This window comes from Thermobia domestica, chromosome 2, assembly GCF_964235325.1.
Source record: "Thermobia domestica chromosome 2, izTheDome1.hap1.1, whole genome shotgun sequence".
NCBI classification, from domain to species: Eukaryota; Metazoa; Arthropoda; class Insecta; order Zygentoma; family Lepismatidae; genus Thermobia; species Thermobia domestica.
This window is the reverse complement of record NC_137455.1, coordinates 357,942,828-357,964,017: the sequence shown is the minus strand read 5'-3', so window position 1 is coordinate 357,964,017 and position 21,190 is coordinate 357,942,828. Positions and strand designations below refer to the sequence as shown.

The window sequence follows — 21,190 nt, the reverse complement described above, 5'->3', positions numbered from 1 at the left end:
AATTGAGTTTTTTGTGTTAAACTGGGTAAAACTTTTAGTGAAACGCACCAAATGCTACAAAATGCATATGGTGATGAGTGTCTATCCCGTACGCAAGTTTACGAGTGGTTCAGGCGATTCAAATCGGGTAGAGAGACGCTGGATGATGACGAAAGATCAGGCCGTCCCAGAACCGGATTATCGGAAGAAAACATCGAAAAAGTGCGTGAATTCATCAAACATAACAAAAAATCGTCGGTGAAAGTTATTGAAATGGAATTAGGCATTCCTCAAACAACCGCATACCGCATTTTGACCGAAGTTTTGGGCCTTAAGAAGGTTAATTCGCGGTTTGTACCATACAAACTCACCGAAGACCAAAAAGTTGATCGAATTGCGCATTGCAAAGACATCGTTAAAAGTGCTCGGCAGGATCGAAACTTCTTGAAATCGATTGTAACTGGTGACGAGACGTGGTGTTTTGAATATGAGCCCGAAACAAAGCGGCAAAGTGCTGAATGGAGAGCGCCGGATGAAGGAACACCCAAAAAAAGTCGCTTGGTGAAGTCAAAAGTTAAGGTGATGCTGATTTGTTTTTACGATTCAAAAGGAATTATCCACAAAGAATTTGTTCAGCCCGGCCAGACAGTCACTGGAGAGTTTTACTTGGGCGTCATGAAGCGTTTGCTGGCAAGAATTCGTCGTATTCGGCCCGAATATCGCGAAATCGGCAGTTGGATTCTTTTGGACGATAATGCACCATCACATCGTTCGCGACTTGTAACTGAATTTTTGGTCAAAAATCACATTATTCGGTTGCATCATCCGCCCTATTCACCAGATCTCGCTCCGTGCGATTTCTATCTGTTCCCGAAATCGCATTTGGCGATGAAAGGAAAGTGGCACGCATCGATTGATGCCATTGAGAAGGCGACGACCGCCGTCCTAAAGACCATTCCAATAAAGGACATGGAGAAGTCGTTTGACAACTTGTTGGAGCGTGCAAATATGTGTATCGATGCAGAAGGGGAATACATTGATTAATAAAAATGATTTGTTCCAAAATGTACATTGCTTTTTTGTTTTTTTAAAACGTTCGGTTTCTTTTGGAATGGAGGGTGTACATAAAGATTTCTTCATGGTGGGATCGTGCTGATAGCGGTCTCGAATGACAACCACATGAATCTGTTTTCAACATTCGGCTACTAATTAATTGTTATTTTTCCTTGTCCATAATTACTTCTGTTTTATTTCTCCTTCACTCGTAATTCCCGTTCAGAAATATTTCATATTTTAATGCTTTCTTTGTTTTTCACTAACAATAAGTATGCATGTATCTGTCTCTTGTATTACAGCGCGAAAGTAAGTCTAGAACTTTCAAACTGTTAAGTGTTGCAAACTCTGTAATATTCAGAAATAAAGAAAACAATCTTTACCACTGTGAAGAAGGATATAGGTAGCTTCGAAACTCCTGAACGATGCTCCTGGACGTTTTTTTTTTTTTTTTTTTTTTAACGTATCCATCGTATTGTTCCATTTTCTTGCACTGTGCGGGATGTAATTACGAACTGTTCTTCACATCGATTCAATCGATTGAGTATGCACTGGTATAACAATCCCATCGTTTGGAGTTCGATATGGTTCATGAGATATAAACTTCCCAGTAATAATAAGTACTCTATTCGTTTACTCTTAGAGCACTTGAGCTCATATTGAATTACGTTTTATGTCCTTTTTGAGCATACAGCTGTATATAATGAAACTCAATATGTTATACACTGACAACTTCGTTCCTTCCAAAAGTATACTCTTCACTTGTGGAACTCTTTTCGACACATCTTCTCATCCGTTTTTTTTTTTTTTTTGGGGGGGGGGTTTAAACATCCTTTTGTATTCAAAGTATTCAGAAAAGCCTATACCATCGTAGATATGAGTCATAAAATGGACCTTAAGAAAACAACGAAAACCGTTACCAAAACAAAGCTGGTTGCAAATTTAAAAATTTTTGGAAGTGGAGAAAGAACTTTTTGTTTAAAAGATAGGTACGCGTGTCACCAAGAAAGACATCGATCGACAGTTCCTTTGCAGATTTTACCAGGTACAGAACCGAGAGCAATCTCTCGACACCACACACATAAAAGGAATTATCATTAGTTTTTGTATGTGGTTCATATATGTCAGCATGTCGTGCTAATTAGTTCGTCATGTCGTTTTGCATAGGGGTTTACTTGAGTTTTGAATAGGAGTTAACATCGTTTGTTTATCGTCTTACGTTCAGAAGTGTCTACTTTATGCGTTATTCAAGATTTATTATTATTATTATTATCATATAATAAGTGAATTATCACTTAATAGTGCATAAAGTTTTTTATTAACATGGAACAGAATGGAAAACAAATTTTATAAACCAAGAATCATTCTTTTAAAATCTTTCATTTGGAATCACCATTTCGGATTCACTTCGTTCCGTTCAGAGCTTCAACATGAAGTCTCTGAGTAGCTGTCGTCAGGACATTAAGTATAAACTCAAAAAGAAAGTATAACTAAAGTATGGTATAGTATGACAAGTCAAAATTATTTATTAGTAATTTACATATTTTTGTAGTTATTATATGCTTCTTTTTTTAGTACCGTAATATATTTGTGCATTAAACTTATTTGTAATTGTTTCTTTTATTCTAAATATTAATTAATTACATTATGCATTCTTATTGTTATTTTTATTTAATCTCATTTATTCTACTATCTGTCACATCTAAATAAAATATCATAAATCATTTGGGTAATGGTCTCCATGTAACAGGCAATACACTATAACTTTAATCCCACTATACTACCCGTTCCATCATTGTGGTATAGTTGACCCTTTTACAAAAATCAATTTTCTATTTATTTTTTTATATATATGTTATGGCTCCCCGGCGGGGAATCGAACCCCGGTCTCCCGCGTGACAGGCGGGGGTCTCCATATAACAGGCAATACATTATAACTCTAATCCCACTATACTACCCGTTCCATTATTGTGGTATACTTTACCCTTTACAATAATCAATTTTCTATTTATTTTTTTATATATATGTTATTATTTAATCCAAGTGAAAAATGAACTTGGTTATTGTGAGTGCTAATAGATCTTCGAAGTGCAAAAGATAAGTATGTCGCTTAACGTGTAGACAGCAAGTCTATACTTGGGGTGAATAATAACATTGGTGCACATGTTTAAATGGATGGAATAATTTAAATTCATCAAGATGCAGTCTAGCAATCACCAAATCCCATAATATGAGACGACCAGTAGGAGAAGGAAAGCAAAGACTATGTCTCGGATTGAAACTTAATTGGTGGTTGTAGAATGATGAAAGTGGGAGGAAACGGGAAAACCCCGAGAAAACCCATGCACATGTGTTTGAGAAAGAAAAATTGACTAAGAACATTACTGGAAAGTAGTTTGAAATAAAACATTTGCCATTTCTTTTCCCCGTTGTAATTACCGTAGTTAAGCGATTGGCTTTTCCTTTCAGCAGAGTATCTGGGTTCAGGTGACATAACAAATAGCTTACACACATATCATTCAACAATGAGTATTTGAAAATACTGGTTATTCAAGATAATAGCATTTTGTAAGTGCTTCTCCTAATTTTTCTAATAGGGGAAATGTTCGTCTTTCACTGATTTTTAGTAAATCGTTATTATAAATATGGACTGCATTTATTTAAGATTTAATAGACTTATTAAGTTCAGGTGCAAAGTTTGATGGTCAATAAGTCAGAAACCAATGGTTTCCACTTGACCAAATTTAAAATGATGGTAGACATTGATGAAACGGTGGTAGATAATGTGGTTTGGTTCCCGAGTTACTATGTACCATATTTGAGATTTTGACTTAGTCAAAATAATAAAAATTCTGAGTTTGGTAGCTGATAACATTGAGAATTAAAAGAGTGTAGAATATAATATTTCAGATGCCTACTACGCCATCAATATCTATCACCATTTTTTTATTTGCTGAAGATTGGATGAGTTCCATCTTTTGCATGTATATAGTAATTAGGCCTATTTATGTATTTGTTCGAAAATTGGACTAAGCAAAATCCTCAACTTTGATAGACAGTAATCCGGGAACCAAATGTCTTTATCGACGATACTTGAAATAATAGACCTTGACGAACCCAGTAGGCATATGAACTATTGTGTGGTGGAGTGGTAACTATTGAACTATTGACGTTTAAACTTAATTTAAAAAGAAGAAAAAGAAAGAAAGATATCCAAATTCCCTCTTTGATGATCGGCCCATAATAGATGGGGGCCCATAACAAAAGTCTGCACGCCATAATATTTTATGTGCTTAAGAAGCTCGGAGAGGTCTACCACCTAAATTTAATCAAAATCAAGTAAGTTTCGTCGATCGCGTACGACAAGGGTCTTCAACGCACGGCCCGCAGAGACATTTGCCGTGGCAAATTTGAAACTTAAGCCACATTGACACGTTAAATGAATCTTGTAGCTGTCATTAATTTAAAAAAAAAAACTTGCAACCCGATCTTTCTATTTACCCTTTACATGTTACAACTTCTTGAAAGCAAGAAAGGTTTCTCCACACATGCAGCACTGCACTCTAGTGGACAAACAGTGAACCCTCCTCATTAAAAACGTGTATTTTGGCGCACTTCCCCTCCCTGTCCAAAAGAATCCGTTGTTTCGGATGCGTCGAAACTGTTTTTTCTTTTATGTCAGCGGGAGGGCGATAGCAGGTAGCAAGCAAGACAACCCAGAAAGTTGCGCATCGTTTAACTCCTTGCAAGATGGAAAAAAATGTTTTATGACCCTTTCAAGACTATGTGTACACGGTGAAATATAATAGGTTTCAAGGTTTTTAATGACAGCTACAAGTTCTTCTAACGTGGTAATGTAACTTTAGATTCTTAACACCTTAGATAGTTAAGATTAAACATAAATGTAGATACCTCAGTTAGAGATACCACAAAACAAGAGTTAAGGCTGTCTCGTTTCGAAAAGATGTTAAGTTATATCTCATCTGAGAAAAAATAGCTTTTATATGGCTGTCTCGTTTCTATCTCATCACAAAAATTCTCTCTCGTTTCCTGGGCAATCCTGAACGTAATATATCTTGGTTGCCCGCACTGTCTGACTGGTTGAAGACCTTATCGTACGAATTTTTTAAAGAAAAATTAAGGACGGAAATGATAAGATGTTGAAATTTTAATACTACCATTTACCTTTTATTTCGTTAAGAATAACAGTCAAATTTCTATGAATGTAACTAGTGGTAGTGATAGCTCATTTTAAATTATGATTATAATATTTCTAGGATACAGATAAAATAGTGCGAGTTCTCGACGTTCTAACCAATATAGTGGATCAGCTATACTACCCGTTGGAACATGTCGCTTGGGCTGCAGACAATCGACTTATAAATATACGGAGCAGTTTTTGGTGGTACGCTTCGACATTGTGTTGGGCAGCATCCTTATATCTTTCCATTATTAGGTAAGCAAGATCTGCCTTAGATAGTACATAAGGTTAAATTTAAAACAAAATGCTAAAGCGGGAAAATGAGGAAGTAAGATATTCTGTATGGTTATTTCAGGCTTTCCAATGTTCCTATATTTCCTATTTTTCCTATATATTTGCGTTTCTTCCTATAAACCTATATTTTCTACATTTTAACGAAACCACCTATAATTTTGTGGCATTGCTACTTCCACTTGTAAAAATAAAGATTTTCAGCTTCATAAGACTAAGTTGTCATACTCAGTATCGTATGGTCTTGGCCCCTATTTACATGAAAAATTATTGTACAATGCTAAAACTTCTGGTGACTTCTCCAGTCTTGTTGTAGATGAAACAACAAACGCAGCAACTGATAAACAGTTTGATATTCACATTCGATATTTTTTTTCTTCAACCAATTGTGTTGTTACTCATTACCAGGACAGTGCATTTTTGGGACACGCTACATCTTCAGATCTTTTTCAAGCTATTGCGAAAACTATTAACACATCTAAACTGCTTAACGACAAGTTCCTCATGCTGGAAAGTGATGGACCTAATGTGAACTTGTCTCTTTGGCGAATGTTAAATGATTGGTGCCAAGATAAAGGGTTACCAAAGCGTCTGGATATTGGTTCTTGTACTTTGCATGCAGTTTCTAAAGTGTTTCATGATTGAGTAAAATCATTCTCCTAGGATATTGAAGATTTTTGTGTGGATGTATTTCAGTGGTTCAGAATGTCGGCGGCTCGCCGTGGCAATCAGAATGTCTTGGCTTCAGTTTTGTTGATAATGATGACTCTTAACCATTCAATAGTGAAAATCTTCTTTTACACCATAACTTTGCAATTGGCGGAGCAGGTTTTCTGAAGTAATGGATTGGTAATTTAACGTAAGTATAATATTTAACGTAGTTTTCAGGTTGCTGAATTAACGTAGCACTTTTGAAAATAATACATTCTGTACTACTTGATGAACACTATCACTTTATAGAAGATACTAAAGTTTGTAATAAACATCGCGTAGAAGTCCTACTTATAATTATTAATTTAAGTGGGATAAATAACATATCAGTCCAGGTTGTGCGATTCCCCAATTCCCACCGCTCGCTGCGCGCGAGACTGTCTTTTCTTTTCAAACAGTGGGTGCGTAGGAATATACTTCTTGATGAGAAAATATTTCTTGTAAAACATTTAGTTTTTAAGCAGTTGCTCCTCTCATAGAAACTAATAGATTGATTCTCGCGTTGTTAACAGTATAATGATTACACTTGCACAAACATTAAAATGGATAACTATTAGCAAAAATGCAAATTATAAGATATAGTTCGTTGCTTCGCATTTTAGCTTGTACAGAGATGGGTGAAAGCGTCACACTGTTCTGAATTCTTTTCCCGAATTAGGCTGCGCGAAGAGGGATGTGGGTGACAAACACATACACACTCATACAAGTACTTGTAAGAGAGGAATTTCGCAGTTCTGCTCTTCGAAGAATTATGTCTCGCTAGGCGCTGATTCCAAGAAATCGTTCTGTATGTGTGAGGGTTGTTTAAAGAGTATATAACGATGACGTTATAATAGACACGATGAAGAAAATAGAATAAGGAGGAACGTAGCAAGAGGAAGGAAGGAAGAGGAAGAAGACTAGAACAAAAAGATGGTTTGGTACAAAAAGAGCCTAGGCAAAGAAACAGAGAAGATAAAGAGGATACTTCGGAAAGCAGGAATTAGGACATACAAGAAAGGAGAAAGCAGAATAATTGAAGTAGTCAGAAAAACCAAGAGAAAAGCAAATAGTGGAAAAAGATCAAAGGGAGTTGCGCGGAGTGTAACAAAATTTACGTAGGAGAAACAAAAAAAGAAGATGGAAGAAAAAATAAAGCAGCACAAAGATGACGTAAGAGCGAAAGGGGTTGACAACGCAATATATAAGCATCAGAAAGACAAGCAACAAAATAAGGTTGGAAGGAGCAAAGGTCATAGAAGCAAAGAACAGAACATTGGTGAGAAAACGGAAAGAAGCCAGGGAAATCATGAAGGCAGGAGACAAGGTGATGAATTGGAATGGAGGATTTGCGATAAAGAATGGGAGAGGATTTTAATTAGAGAAGAAGAAAGAAAGAGAACAAATTAATAAAGGTACATAACCAAGGATTAAGAAGCAAGAATGCATCCAGCAAAAAGGTATATTTTTAATTGGACAAGTGTGCAACTGAACAGGTAACACAAATGTTACTTTTTAATGAAGGAGCGGAGCTTAATTAAAAGTTGATCTTCGCAAGGTATATAACTCCCAAGTACCTATTGTGTTTTTCAGATGTAAAGCATCACGGGCAGTAGCCAATGCTGTACGATATTCCGCGCGGTGTTGCCGGATTTCGGACTCCCCTTTCCCTTCTCGCTCTTCCTCTAGTTGAGATTATTACACATACATTGGCAACATTATTCACAATGTAAATATACTATTCCAGCAAACTCAAAGATTTTGGCTGTGTATCCTAGAAGTATATATAGCAACTGAATAACCTACCTATTAACTTATTCCAGTGGAACTGCTAAACGTTCGTCTTCAACACTACTTTCACTATCGTCTATGTCAATTAATATTTCGCCATTGTCTGACTCTGACTCTTGTAAATTTTTTATTATGAGTTCCAAAAATTGTAAACACAAAAAATAATTCTTCGAGCTTCACTTCGTAGCACTTTTTTTTTTTTTTTTTTTTTTTTTTTTTAACTTTTCCGCACTTGTACTCGGTTTCCTTAAAGACATTGTCAACTATAATTTTGGAGAACAAATGAACTACCACGAAAGAAAGCAACCTAGACACTGATGAATTCTGTTTATGCTAGAAGAGAAGTTGCGTTCCTACACACACAATCAGCTCCTTTGCTTCCATGTCTGTTCCTATAATAACATACTCTTATACTTGATGTAGGTCTCACAACAACAATCCATCTGATTCGTAAGCAACACGATATGGTCGAGTTTGTTTTGGGTTACAATAATTTATGACACCACTCAGACGTCTGGTGCTTTTGCATCGCTGCTAGAGGAGTAAAGAAGGAGTACGTAATTGGCCACACATACGTAAGGTATTGAAACGAAGAAAAAAAAAATCACACTGCGTTTCTTCTGTCGAATAAGGAAGAATCTTGCATGAAGGCAATTTCAAAACAATATTAAGAATGTCCCATACCTTCTGTTCTTCCACATGAGCTCCCGCCGGGAATCGAATATATATATATATATATATGAATCAAATTGCAGATGCTTGTTATTTAATTCGATCGCTTACTATTCTCAAGGGTGTAGAAACGGGGGAAAAAAGGGCCTTGACTTTCCAAACTATTTCCAGGCCCGAAATGAGGTTCATCTAGTATATGTTTAGTAAACTTATTTAATAGTTAATGCAAATTAGGAACGTTTATAATAAAATACGATTTTTTAAAAAAGAAAACATCATCAATACAGTTTCTGTACCTAATTACAAGGACGCTGATTTCTCTGTAAATTGGGGGGGGGGGGTGCATTCAGATGCAGAAAGCATATATGATAATTTTAAGACAAATTGCATTCAAATTATTCCTAATATTGCACATTTACAAATAAAATGAGGGGCTCTGGCTCCCTCAGTCCCCCCAGGATCTCTCACTACTATATTATTGCATAATAATATCTGAGTTGATATTTTTTCGAGTTTTTTTTTCCCCCTTTAGTACATAAACACAAAGTCGGATAAACAGACTGCTAGAAACAGCATTTGTTTTCTTATGAATAGCTTATTGGTTTATCTCTTACAATCCGCTTTTCAACTTCAGTACTGTCAAGATCCGTCTTTTGTTAAGGTAGCATCGAGAAAACATAATATGTGTATAGTATACATGGTGAGTTAAAATGCTTTCATATTCTGAAATAGGTCATTTGTTCTGTTTTTAATGTGTGAAAAGCTTTCCTCCCCCTGAAAGTAATGTTCCCCTAGAACAACCTGTTGGTTACACCCCTGATTATCCTTTAATAAAAGTTGAGTTCCATTTCCAAATCGAAGAAAAATCCACTGGAAATTAGACGGGACCCAACGCTCGTTTTACTAATTGTTTTATATGGAAACCTTTCAAAGCGTGTATCATGACAACCAGTTGTCATAAAAAGATGTAGTTTTCACGTATGTGTTCGTAATTCTTTCCTCTACTTCGTAAAGTGAGCAGTTAATGTGCTAAATCAATATTTCTAATAAGCGCCTCTGCTATTGTCAAGATTCGCAGTAGCGCGAGAAGTCAGCGTTCAGAACTGCTTGTCGCGAATTGTCAACACCGCTCAAAGCCAATTGGACGCCGCGTAAAGCCAACTCAAGGCCATGCCGCTTCTCATCTGAAATCTGCTTTAGAAAGAGTGGAGGTCTGATGAAGACACAGTTAGTTTGTTGAAACTGTTACGTGCTTGTGTTTTTATATATTTTTTACCATACAGCCTTGCATAGTGTGTTGTTGTGTATTAGTGTAACAATATGGAAACAAGGCCTGATAGTTAATGAAAATATTAGTCCGTTCAATATTTTATTATTTTTTTTATAACTGTAGTACTTAAAGTGCCCATATGTAACGTTATTTACTTTCGTTACATTCCGTGATTCAAATATACTTTGAATATTTATAAAGTCCACGAGATTACAATGAATTACACCACAATTATGCACTTTTGGATATGTATATTTTTCAACATATATCGTACTTGCCACATTAAAATTCTAATATACATTCAATTCTAACAATATGATTCTTCGTTCTATATATTTCTACATTACCATATCAACCAGATAAACAAGTTGTCATAGCAACAACAACAAGAAAATCTCTGTGTAATACAAAATATTTAAATTATTTCTTTATATACTTTCTTCTTCTTCTTCTTAATAGCTTGTGCCTTTTAAATAGCACTTTTGCCCGTAAATAGAAACAATACTTAGAAGTACATACAAAATATACATTATCGTTGTACATATTCCGTTCCCTAACTTCCTCTACATAATTCGTTACGACTTTACAGCAGAATTCTGAAACATGAATATTTAACTATAGCATATATTTGTTCCTGTATAATTCAAAGACCTGATTACGGTATGTTCCACACCTCTTGAGCTATAGAGCTTTAAATTTTGTTTTCAGTCATTTTCGGCGCATATAACTTTGAAAGAACGCATTTTCCATCCTGAGTTTAGTACTTTTTGTATATGTTTTTTGCTTCTTTCGAGATCCCTCCATGGTCGCCATTATTTCAACACCTTAATACATATTAACTTTTTATGTTCTTAAAATATTTTCAAAAGTGGAAGAAAAATTATAGAATCAACAAAATGTGAAGGAATTGAAAATCGAAATAATGTGTTAGGCGGTATGACTGCATATTATATATTAAAATGTATTTCTTATTTCAGGTCCCTAAGGTGTATTGCATTATTACAAGTACAAAAGTGTTATTTAACCAAAGTGGAATATGACGTTAGGTAAGACTTTTTATTTTATAGCAATACATTGAGAAATTTGATAAGACATATTGCACTGACATGACTAGCTAAATTAATTATATACCGTCATTAGAAATATTACATAGAGTTCTCTTGAGCAATTTTGAATGTATACTTTAGATACGAGGGCTATCCAGAAAGTAGATTACGTTTTGGAATAAAAAATCAACAAAGTATAGGAAACAAATTTTATTATATACAGATGAAAGCCACACACAAATACTACTTTTCGACATAGTCACCATTCAAATTAAGGCATTTATCGTAGCGATGTACGAGCTTGGAAATTCCTTCGTCGAAAAATTCGGCCGCCTGCGACTTCAACCACTTCGTTACCTCTTCTTGCAGCTGTTCGTCGTCATCAAAACGCTGCATAGCCAGCCACTTCTTCATTGCTGGGAATAGGTGGAAGTCGCTCGGTGCCAGGTCGGGACTGTACGGCGGATGGGGAAACAACTCCCACTGAAAAGATTCAAGAACTTCACGCGTGACATTTGCCGTGTGGGGCCGGGCGTTGTCGTGAATCAACAAGATCTTAGAGCTCAACATTCCTTTGCGCTTGTTTTGAATTGCTCTTCTGAGGTTTTGCAGAGTTTGGCAATACCTTTGAGCGTTTATTGTAGTGCCTCTTTCCAGGAAGTCCACCAAAATCACACCTTTTCTGTCCCAAAAAACAGTCGCCATCATCTTCCTTGCCGACATTGTTTGCATGCATTTCTTGGGTTTTTGGGGAGAACCTGTGTGCCCCCACTGCATTGATTGCAATTTCGTTTCACAGTTCACGTGTTTCACCCATGTTTCGTCACCAGTAACGATGCGATCGAGTAAAGAGTCACCATCCTTATTGTAGGCGTCCAAAAAGTGCAACGCTGCAGTCATTCGCTGATTTTTGTGGTCCTCTGTCAAGATTTTTGGAATCCATCTTGCACAAAACTTGTGGTAACCAAGCTTTTCGCTGATGATTTCGTGCAACAAACTTCGCGAAATTTGTGGAAAACTCAAAGAAAGTTCCGTTATTGTGAACTTTCGATTTTCACGGACTTTAACATCGACTTTTTCGACAAGTTCGGCAGTCACTTTGCTGGGTCTCCCACTTCGACCTTCGTCGTGAACATTGGGTCGGCCATTTTTAAATCTTATGACCCACTGTCGCACTCCACCTTCAGTGATAATGTTGTCCCCATACACTTCACACAGCTGCCGATAGATTTCTATCGGTTTACAGTTTTTTGCTGTCAGAAACCTTATTACTGCACGCACCTCGCAGCTCGCGGGATTTTCAATTAACGCAGACATTTCAAACCGTCACAGTATCTTAACGGAGCACAGCACGAACCTCTCACTAGCACGGCTAGATGCCGACTGAGCTGCGCAACGCTCTGACCCCAAGATGGCCGCGCTAGCCCCGCCCCTAGCGGACACAGACGAAAACGTAATCTACTTTCTGGATAGCCCTCGTAGTATCTCAAATAATTATGATACAATATAGATTATTCCGATTATCTAATGTAAAAATAGATAATGATATGAATCAATCCATCTTTGTAAATATACTCTTTTATTAATTGCGTCTAGTATTTAATATACTTCTATCTAAAATGCCCATTCTTCGCACGGGGAAAATAAGTTTATGAGAAATATTTGAATCTCCTTCCCTTTAGAACATTTATTTCAATGAAAGTTTAATGAAAAAAGTTCAGAAGATACTCTATTTTTGACATAATTTATTGAAACACCGTACCCCACATAATACGCCTTTAATCAAATTGATATGAATAAAAAGCCCAGCTTCAAGTGTGTATGATCTGTCTTTCAAAAGTCATTTCAAAGGGACAGTCGTTTTCCTGACCCCAAAAACTATGAATTCGACACAAATCTCAGTCATTTTTGACATTTTATTTTTGTTTGCCTCTCCCACCCTACCCTTTGTAAATAGGGATGAGCTTGAACTTAAACGGCATTGAGAATATCACTAGTCATTTCAGCAACCCCGAAAGCTATGAATTCGACAATAAATCGACCGTTTTCAGTCATTCTTATATTTATCTCCCTCAGTGTGCAAGGGGGAAGCTTACCCTCACTGAGAGATGCTGAATTTGGACTTACGGCCAATCGAAACTGTCACCAGTCAGCTCACGTATTCCAAGAACTGTGGATTTGACACTAATATCAATCGTTTTGACATTTTTTGTATGTCTCCCCCTCTATGTGTGCTAGGAGGGTCTTGCTCCGACAGTAATCGTTTCCAGATTGCAAGTTATGTGTGTACCAAGTTTAGTTTAAATTGCTTCAAGCGTTCCAGAATTACAGGATAACATACATACATATCCATCTATATCAGGGATGTTCGGAAAGTAACCTCTGATTGGTTAAAATGAAACGTCAAAGTAAATAAGAAGAATTTATTATATACATCTGAAAACTACTTCTTTGCCGTATTTTTCAACGTAGTTTCCATGAGCATTCAAGTACTTATCGTATCTGTACACTAGCTTAGAAATTCCGTCAGCATAGTGCCTTGAGCGAGCCTGCAACCACATGTTTCAGCTTCTCATCATTACTAAAGCTTTGAAATCCAAACCACTTCTTCATATGCATGAAGAGATAATAATCACGATTTTGACGAACTTTTCCATCAATTTTCTGAACGAGTTTATCAGTGACCACTGATGCCTGCCACTCCTCTCTTCATCATAAGTGTTTGTTCTTCCACTTTTAAATGAACGAACCCATTCACGTACAACTGCTTGATTTATCACATTTAGTCCATTGCCTTACCAAAACATATAACAACTCGCAGCTCGCACTTGGTGGGGTTTCCTATTGCAGCACACATTTCAGACGCTACAAAACTGGAACTAGTGATCAAACCACCTTCACTGTACCACGGTTAGATGCAGATTGATCTACCTCGGACGTGTGTGCAAAGATGTAGTGCTGTCCCCATTACTTCACACTGACCGATCGGAGGTTACTTTCCGAATGTGCCTCGTATATCATGCCACATACTTCTTAACTGAATAATAAGTTTACATCTGAGATCATATCATCTAATTAAAGAACAACAAGAAGAAAAGAAAGGTGTTTGCTTCCACGCATCATTTCCTTTAGTTTTTATTTGGAGTGCAGTTATTACAACGCGACGCTTCTATTTGCTAAAACAAAGTGAGGTGGAGACACAGAAGATAGAAAATAAATGGTGAAAAACACAGATGTTATCTGTGATAAGTGCTCCTTTCAATCAGCGATAAGAAATGCAACGAGGACTATAACTGTACTGTTTCGGTGTTCTCTGATTTGCTGAGAAGGTTGTAAGGAACTTAGAAATATTAAACATTAGAGGCATTTTACGTATGTTAAACGTAAAACTAGCATTAGACGTGTTAAACATTAGAGGCATTTTACGTATATTAAACGTAAAACTAGCATTAGACGTATTAAACATTACATGCATTTTACGTATATTAAACGTAAAACTAGCATTAGACGTATATTGAACATTAGACGCATTAAATGAGAGTACTGTTACGTATAATTCTTATATTGTATCATGTTTAACCAATATGGCCACAAACTTTTAAGCCAGGCAGTTTTATTATTTTTATCTGAGTATTATATGTTCTGAGTGTAAATTGATATAAGGTATAAATCATGTAAGTTGACCCTGAATCTTCGAGAATGTTTTACCTAAAAGATGACCCAAATTGTTCTGTGGTGGAATAAGATCTTTTTTTTTTCTTTTTTCTTTTTCTTTTTTTTTTTTTTTTTTTTCAGCAGAGTAGATCCTGTTTCATGATATGTATGGTGTATAAACAACTCGAAAATTTGTTGACGTACTATTGTTGCTTTTAAAGGGACGATTGTATCAAGATTTTCAAAGATTCAGCGTAAATCGCACATGTGCATCTTTTGAGTATAGGACAATTATTGAGTATAGGTTACGTTTTCGATTTACCCATGAGGGGTGCGTTGCGAGAGGTTTTTTAGTAACCTAGACATAATCAAACTCGACTATATTTTTGATAGTAAAGTTTTAGACATGAATCAAAAGTTAATTTTAAGCGTAAATAAAAAGATAAAAGTTTTAATGTATAATTAATTTAATAATATTGATTCTTTGTTTTTATGCGGTATCTCTGAAGCATTTATGTGGTATGACTTGCATGGCAGTTGACAGATCTCAACTAAGCACATACCTGCTTATTTGCAATTGAAGTGATTGTCTGATAATTTGGTCACTTAGAACATAGTTTCAGCACAAATACTTGATCTAGTAAAAGTTTACAGAGATGGCTGCTATTTGATAGTAACTGTCATTCTTTCGAAGTTTTACAGATACTGACGATGTTTGAAGTCGTGATACAATTTTAGTTCCATAGCGACATAGAGACAACGTACGATGTAAATTCCGGCTACACAACATACCACCCCGAAAGTATCTTGAAGTGTATACTATTACTTTTGCTGAGATTGTTACCCAACGTGCCCGTGGGGCCGCTGTGGCTCAGTGGAAGAGCGTTCACCTCTGGTACATGGGGTTCTTGGTTTGATCTCAGCTTGTGCCAAGTGAGCTTTGTGGTAGACAAACACCGTGTGCGTCGGTTTTCTAGGAATTCTCTCGTTTCCTCCTACTTTCTTCATTCTACCATTTCATTCATTTCTCATCATCACCGTCTCCTTTAGCCTAGCCGGCATAAACGTGGGACGTAAAACTTAAAGATTTCATTTTCAAAGTGCCCGTGGTTATGACGTAAAGCCACGCGCTCGAAAGACTGACCCAGAAATTCGGAATTTGGTGTAGACGATGAAATCTGTTAATGCATGATTTACATAATAAGGAAGTTCATTATATAAGTTAAGCTGCCTTCAGCATATAAAGTGAATTTACAGACGACATTATATAATAATTTTTAGATTTTTACTTTTAACATTCACGTTTTCCCTACAGCCAACGATAAAAAAAAAAAAAAAAAAAAAGTTATGGTTAAAATTGTGGGATAAAATTTGTGGAAACGAGAAAGAATTGTGCGAAAACAAAACTTCGGAGATTATGATCACCCGAGGTACTAATAGCCAAGGATCAAATCAGTAATATTTTGCACCAGAGTGAACGTGCTATCACTTCCATTCTCTCCGAAAGGAGTCTTTTGAAGAATTAATGTAGATATATTTTTCTCCATCATGAAATTTAGTATACATTTTGTAAATCAATACCGGGAATTTATTCAATAAAACAAAATGTGATTTAATTATGCACATTTATTTTTTTCATTTTCAAAAAAGATTCGATACATTTACGCTAACGAATAATCTATTCGCCAAAATACTTCTTATAAGCATTTTCTATTAGGGCTTTTGCTTTATTCTGCAAATAGTTTTATCGTTTCAATAAAAAAAAAAAAAATCCTCTATGAAGTGGTAGTTTAAGTCTCACGGGGCCACGTCTGGCGAATACTGTGCTTGGTCAATGACATTTGCTGAGTATTTTTATTTGATCAGAAATTCCCGTACAAGGATTATTGAAGAGCAAACTTCTAAGAAATGTTTTTCTTCAAATGTGGCTTTTTTTTTTTTTCGGCTAACATGCTCTCGACTAATGCCTCAAAACACCCAGATAGCTGTACTTTTACATAGCTTCTATGCGGATTTTTTAAAAACTATTTTTTTAATGTGTCTAATTAAACGATAATTTCGGGCATTGTATCAACTCATTAATTTTTTTTCTCTCTCTTTTATGTAGAGTGCCATTGAAGCAACTGCAGTCACAGCAAGCAAACGAATTACTAACAGCTCTTCGTTGTGCGGCTGATTTTGTGAATGCTATTCATTGGTTACCAAACGGAATGTTCTGGTCAGGGAAATTAAGGGTGTGGCAAGTTGGAGCATTAGGAACATTCTCGTCGATCATTAGTCTGTATCAGTCTCTTGTGCGTTTCAAAGTGAAAGACAGTTGAAAGTTGATATTCTAAACGGAAATAATGAACTGGATCATATGAGCTTTGCTATCTAAAATAATTTGAACTAGAAAAACAAAGCAACATTTATTATAAAATAACTGTGACATATTGACAGTCTGAGTCTCTGATAATGCCAATATGTTCAGTTAATTGACGAAACTGTCACGCAGTTATTTTAAAATAAACGTTGCTTTCTTCAATGATTTTGTTTTCCTAGTTCAAGAAAATAATGAGACTGACTCCAAGTCGAATATTCCATGTTATATCAAGCAACTAACTACCTTTCTTCCAAAACCATTGTATATTTTATTATATTTTAGAAAGCAATGTTTTATTTTTGGGAATATAAAATATATATATATTAAACTATTTTTGTTACCATACATGTAGTTTCGTTTCTCTTATCTAAATTTGATACAGTAAAACCTGTTCGTTAGTCATTGCTGGTTCCACAGAAATCGATAAGGTAAGTGATAGCTATTTGATAGTAAATCTCTAATAGTCAGTGGCATAATTCCTCATTTCAGTAATTAATACAGAAAAAAATAATACTGTAGTACAGTGATGGCCAAAACTCTATCCTTAACAGGAAGTGTGTTTTGCTGGTCATCATAATATACCTGTCAATAATTCTCTGTTAACTGCGAAAATCATTTCTTTAACCTTCTGGTTACGCAGTCGATTCTGCAAGGTATAAATAAAGTTATTGGTATCAGGCAGATTTTCAGGAAAAATTTCATAGTCAGGCTCTAACTGGCTAAACTATTGGTTCCGAACCCTGGGGAACATGAAGAGCGAACAGAGGCAGCGCAAGCTTCTGACAAATAGATTACATTTCAATTACAAAATTTACGAATATTGTAACAAAGAGGCGTTAAAAGTAAGTATCACTCAAACACGAAATAGCCATGGAGCAAGAACTGTAGTTCCATTTAGTTGCTAAAAAAATAATACTGCACTAAAATGATATGCAGAAATTTTCCTGGAAATAAAAGTAAGTTGGGGAGGATTGATTACTATTCTTAAAGATTTCAGAATTCAATACTGCACGTGAAGGAGTCAGACCAACGAGCAACAAGGAGGTTGCTTGAAGTTCACGGAGAAGGGCGCCCGGTATACTACCGGGGGGAGGGGGGAATAACGGGTATAGAGAGAAATTATAAATTAGAATATGCACCGTCGCCTCAGGGTGGAAGGACAAAGAAAATGATCCCTTCAAGTATGTTTTTTGTTTTGTCCTAGCCCGCCGTATATTATAAATTGGCCATCACTGCTGCAGAACATTTACTTCAATATATGTACGTACCAGCGTCTTGTTAAGCGGTATCGCATCGCACTTTGCTACACAAAATTATTAAAATTGCGATGCATCTTTGATCATAAATTACCGAAGGAAGCTACTCTGCGCGAAAAAGCAACGTAGTATTCCGTTAACTGAGATAGAAAGGTTCTCTTTTGATTTCACATCATATTGTGAAAAATCTCAGCTCGAAAACCCGACGTTTCCCTTTGTTTCTTACTTTCTCAATAAAACTTAACATTTCACAATCATATTATAGGAGTATATTTGTGGACGCTCTGTATATTTCGTAGGGACAGTAATTATTTTTCGATTTATACTTGTATTCTGCGACGCAATAACTTCTTTCTTCGATGGGAACTGTTTTACTTCCCACGCAACAGAAGTCTTTCATCGTTTATTCGTATATATATATATATATATATATATATATATATATAAAACGTTGCTTTATGGTGAGAACATTTTAGTGAGCGATGAAGGTTCTCAGTGTTTCCCTTGACTTATTGATATGTAAAGAGTATGTTCTATGGTTATTTGCAACTGAATAAGTGTATCTTCCAATCACTTATAGAAATACTGCGATCCAGAGCACACCAGGTGTCTGAGCGCCAGAACGACGACAGCCACATCGCTTTCCCAGTTCGTTATCTAAATGTTCCCACAATCAAGTTATCGCAATGTCTTGTGCGTCGTCGCCAGTGGACTAAATTAGCGTTAATTCTTGTATACGAGGGCTATCCAGAAAGTAGATTACGTTTTGGAATAAAAAATCAACAAAGTATAGGAAACAAATTTTATTATATACAGATGAAAGCCACACACAAATACTACTTTTCGACATAGTCACCATTCAAATTAAGGCATTTATCGTAGCGATGTACGAGCTTGGAAATTCCTTCGTCGAAAAATTCGGCCGCCTGCGACTTCAACCACTTCGTTACCTCTTCTTGCAGCTGTTCGTCGTCATCAAAACGCTGCATAGCCAGCCACTTCTTCATTGCTGGGAATAGGTGGAAGTCGCTCGGTGCCAGGTCGGGACTGTACGGCGGATGAGGAAACAACTCCCACTGAAAAGATTCAAGAACTTCACGCGTGACATTTGCCGTGTGGGGCCGGGCGTTGTCGTGAATCAACAAGATCTTAGAGCTCAACATTCCTCTGCGCTTGTTTTGAATTGCTCTTCTGAGGTTTTGCAGAGTTTGGCAATACCTTTGAGCGTTTATTGTAGTGCCTCTTTCCAGGAAGTCCACCAAAATCACACCTTTTCTGTCCCAAAAAACAGTCGCCATCATCTTCCTTGCCGACATTGTTTGCATGCATTTCTTGGGTTTTTGGGGAGAACCTGTGTGCCCCCACTGCATTGATTGCAATTTCGTTTCACAGTTCACGTGTTTCACCCATGTTTCGTCACCAGTAACGATGCGATCGAGTAAAGAGTCACCATCCTTATTGTAGGCGTCCAAAAAGTGCAACGCTGCAGCCATTCGCTGATTTTTGTGGTCCTCTGTCAAGAATTTTGGAATCCATCTTGCACAAAACTTGTGGTAACCAAGCTTTTCGCTGATGATTTCGTGCAACAAACTTCGCGAAATTTGTGGAAAACTCAAAGAAAGTTCCGTTATTGTGAACTTTCGATTTTCACGGACTTTAACATCGACTTTTTCGACAAGTTCTGCAGTCACTTTGCTGGGTCTCCCACTTCAATCTTCGTCGTGAACATTGGTTCGGCCATTTTTAAATCTTATAACCCACTGTCGCACTCCACCTTCAGTGATAATGTTGTCCCCATACACTTCACACAGCTGCCGATAGATTTCTATCGGTTTACATTTTTTTGCTGTCAGAAACCTTATTACTGCACGCACCTCGCAGCTCGCGGGATTTTCAATTAACGCAGACATTTCAAACCGTCACAGTATCTTAACGGAGCACAGCACGAACCTCTCACTAGCACGGCTAGATGCCGACTGAGCTGCGCAACGCTCTGACCCCAAGATGGCCGCGCTAGCCCCGCCCCTAGCGGACACAGACGAAAACGTAATCTACTTTCTGGATAGCCCTCGTATATTCTATTTGCATGTACATACAGGTGATTTAACCTAAGTGCTTTTGAGAATGAACTGCCAACATTGACCAGGCAATCAGTGCAGCTCGTATCTCGAACCTCTGAGTATTTTGAGGCAGCAACCACGTACGTAGGCATCAAGCACAATGTTGTGCTAAGGGGCATACGTTATTAGCTAGTCAAGGACCTAGTTATGGCTAGCCCCAATAAGTGAAATCCCAGGTTCACATACATAGTGCGTATTTGTTATGAACGCGCTCTCTAACATTCTCATTCCATTTTGGTGACTGTCTACATACTTTTGTTGAAGACTAACGTCGACCTCTAAGGATTTTTTGGAGTAGCAACCATATTACTTCGTGGAATCATTCCGATATTACTCCCACAGTGCTAATTCCCCATGTGCATTAACGGTGTGAGAAAAGCATAGTGGAATCCCAATCATAAGCTTCCATATTATATATATATATATATATATATATATATATATATATATATATATATATATATATATATATATATATATATATATACAGATGGCGATCAGAAAAATGGAAACACCCGAACGAAATTGCAACTTACCAGATTAATATGGTGTCGGGCCACCTTTCGCCTTCAGAACAGCCTTGATGCGACGTGGGATGGAGGGATAGAGGTCGTGAATGGTAGCAAGTGGAATTTTACACCATTCCTCGTGCAGGGCATCGGCCAGTTCTGTGAGAGAGGATGGAGGTGGAAATCGTCGCCGGAGTCGTGTTTCCAAGATGGACCACAGATGTTCAATTAGTTGAGATCTGGAGATTGGGCGGGCCAGTGGAGGTGTTGAACTTCATCCCGATGTTCCTCAAACC

At 36.8% G+C, this 21,190-nt stretch overlaps 1 protein-coding gene across 1 annotated transcript in view; it reads left to right on the top strand.

Moving 5' to 3' along the window:
• Positions 1-17,354, top strand: part of Pex11c (peroxisomal biogenesis factor 11c) — a 31,465-nt gene extending 14,111 nt beyond the window's left edge. Inside the window, exons 2-4 of the mRNA XM_081749345.1 lie at positions 5,310-5,488; positions 10,925-10,993; positions 16,755-17,354. Coding sequence (XP_081605471.1) covers positions 5,310-5,488; positions 10,925-10,993; positions 16,755-16,968 — 462 coding nt within the window. The 3' untranslated portion in view covers positions 16,969-17,354. The remainder of the gene's footprint in view (positions 1-5,309; positions 5,489-10,924; positions 10,994-16,754) is intronic.
• Positions 17,355-21,190: the final 3,836 nt, after the last annotated feature.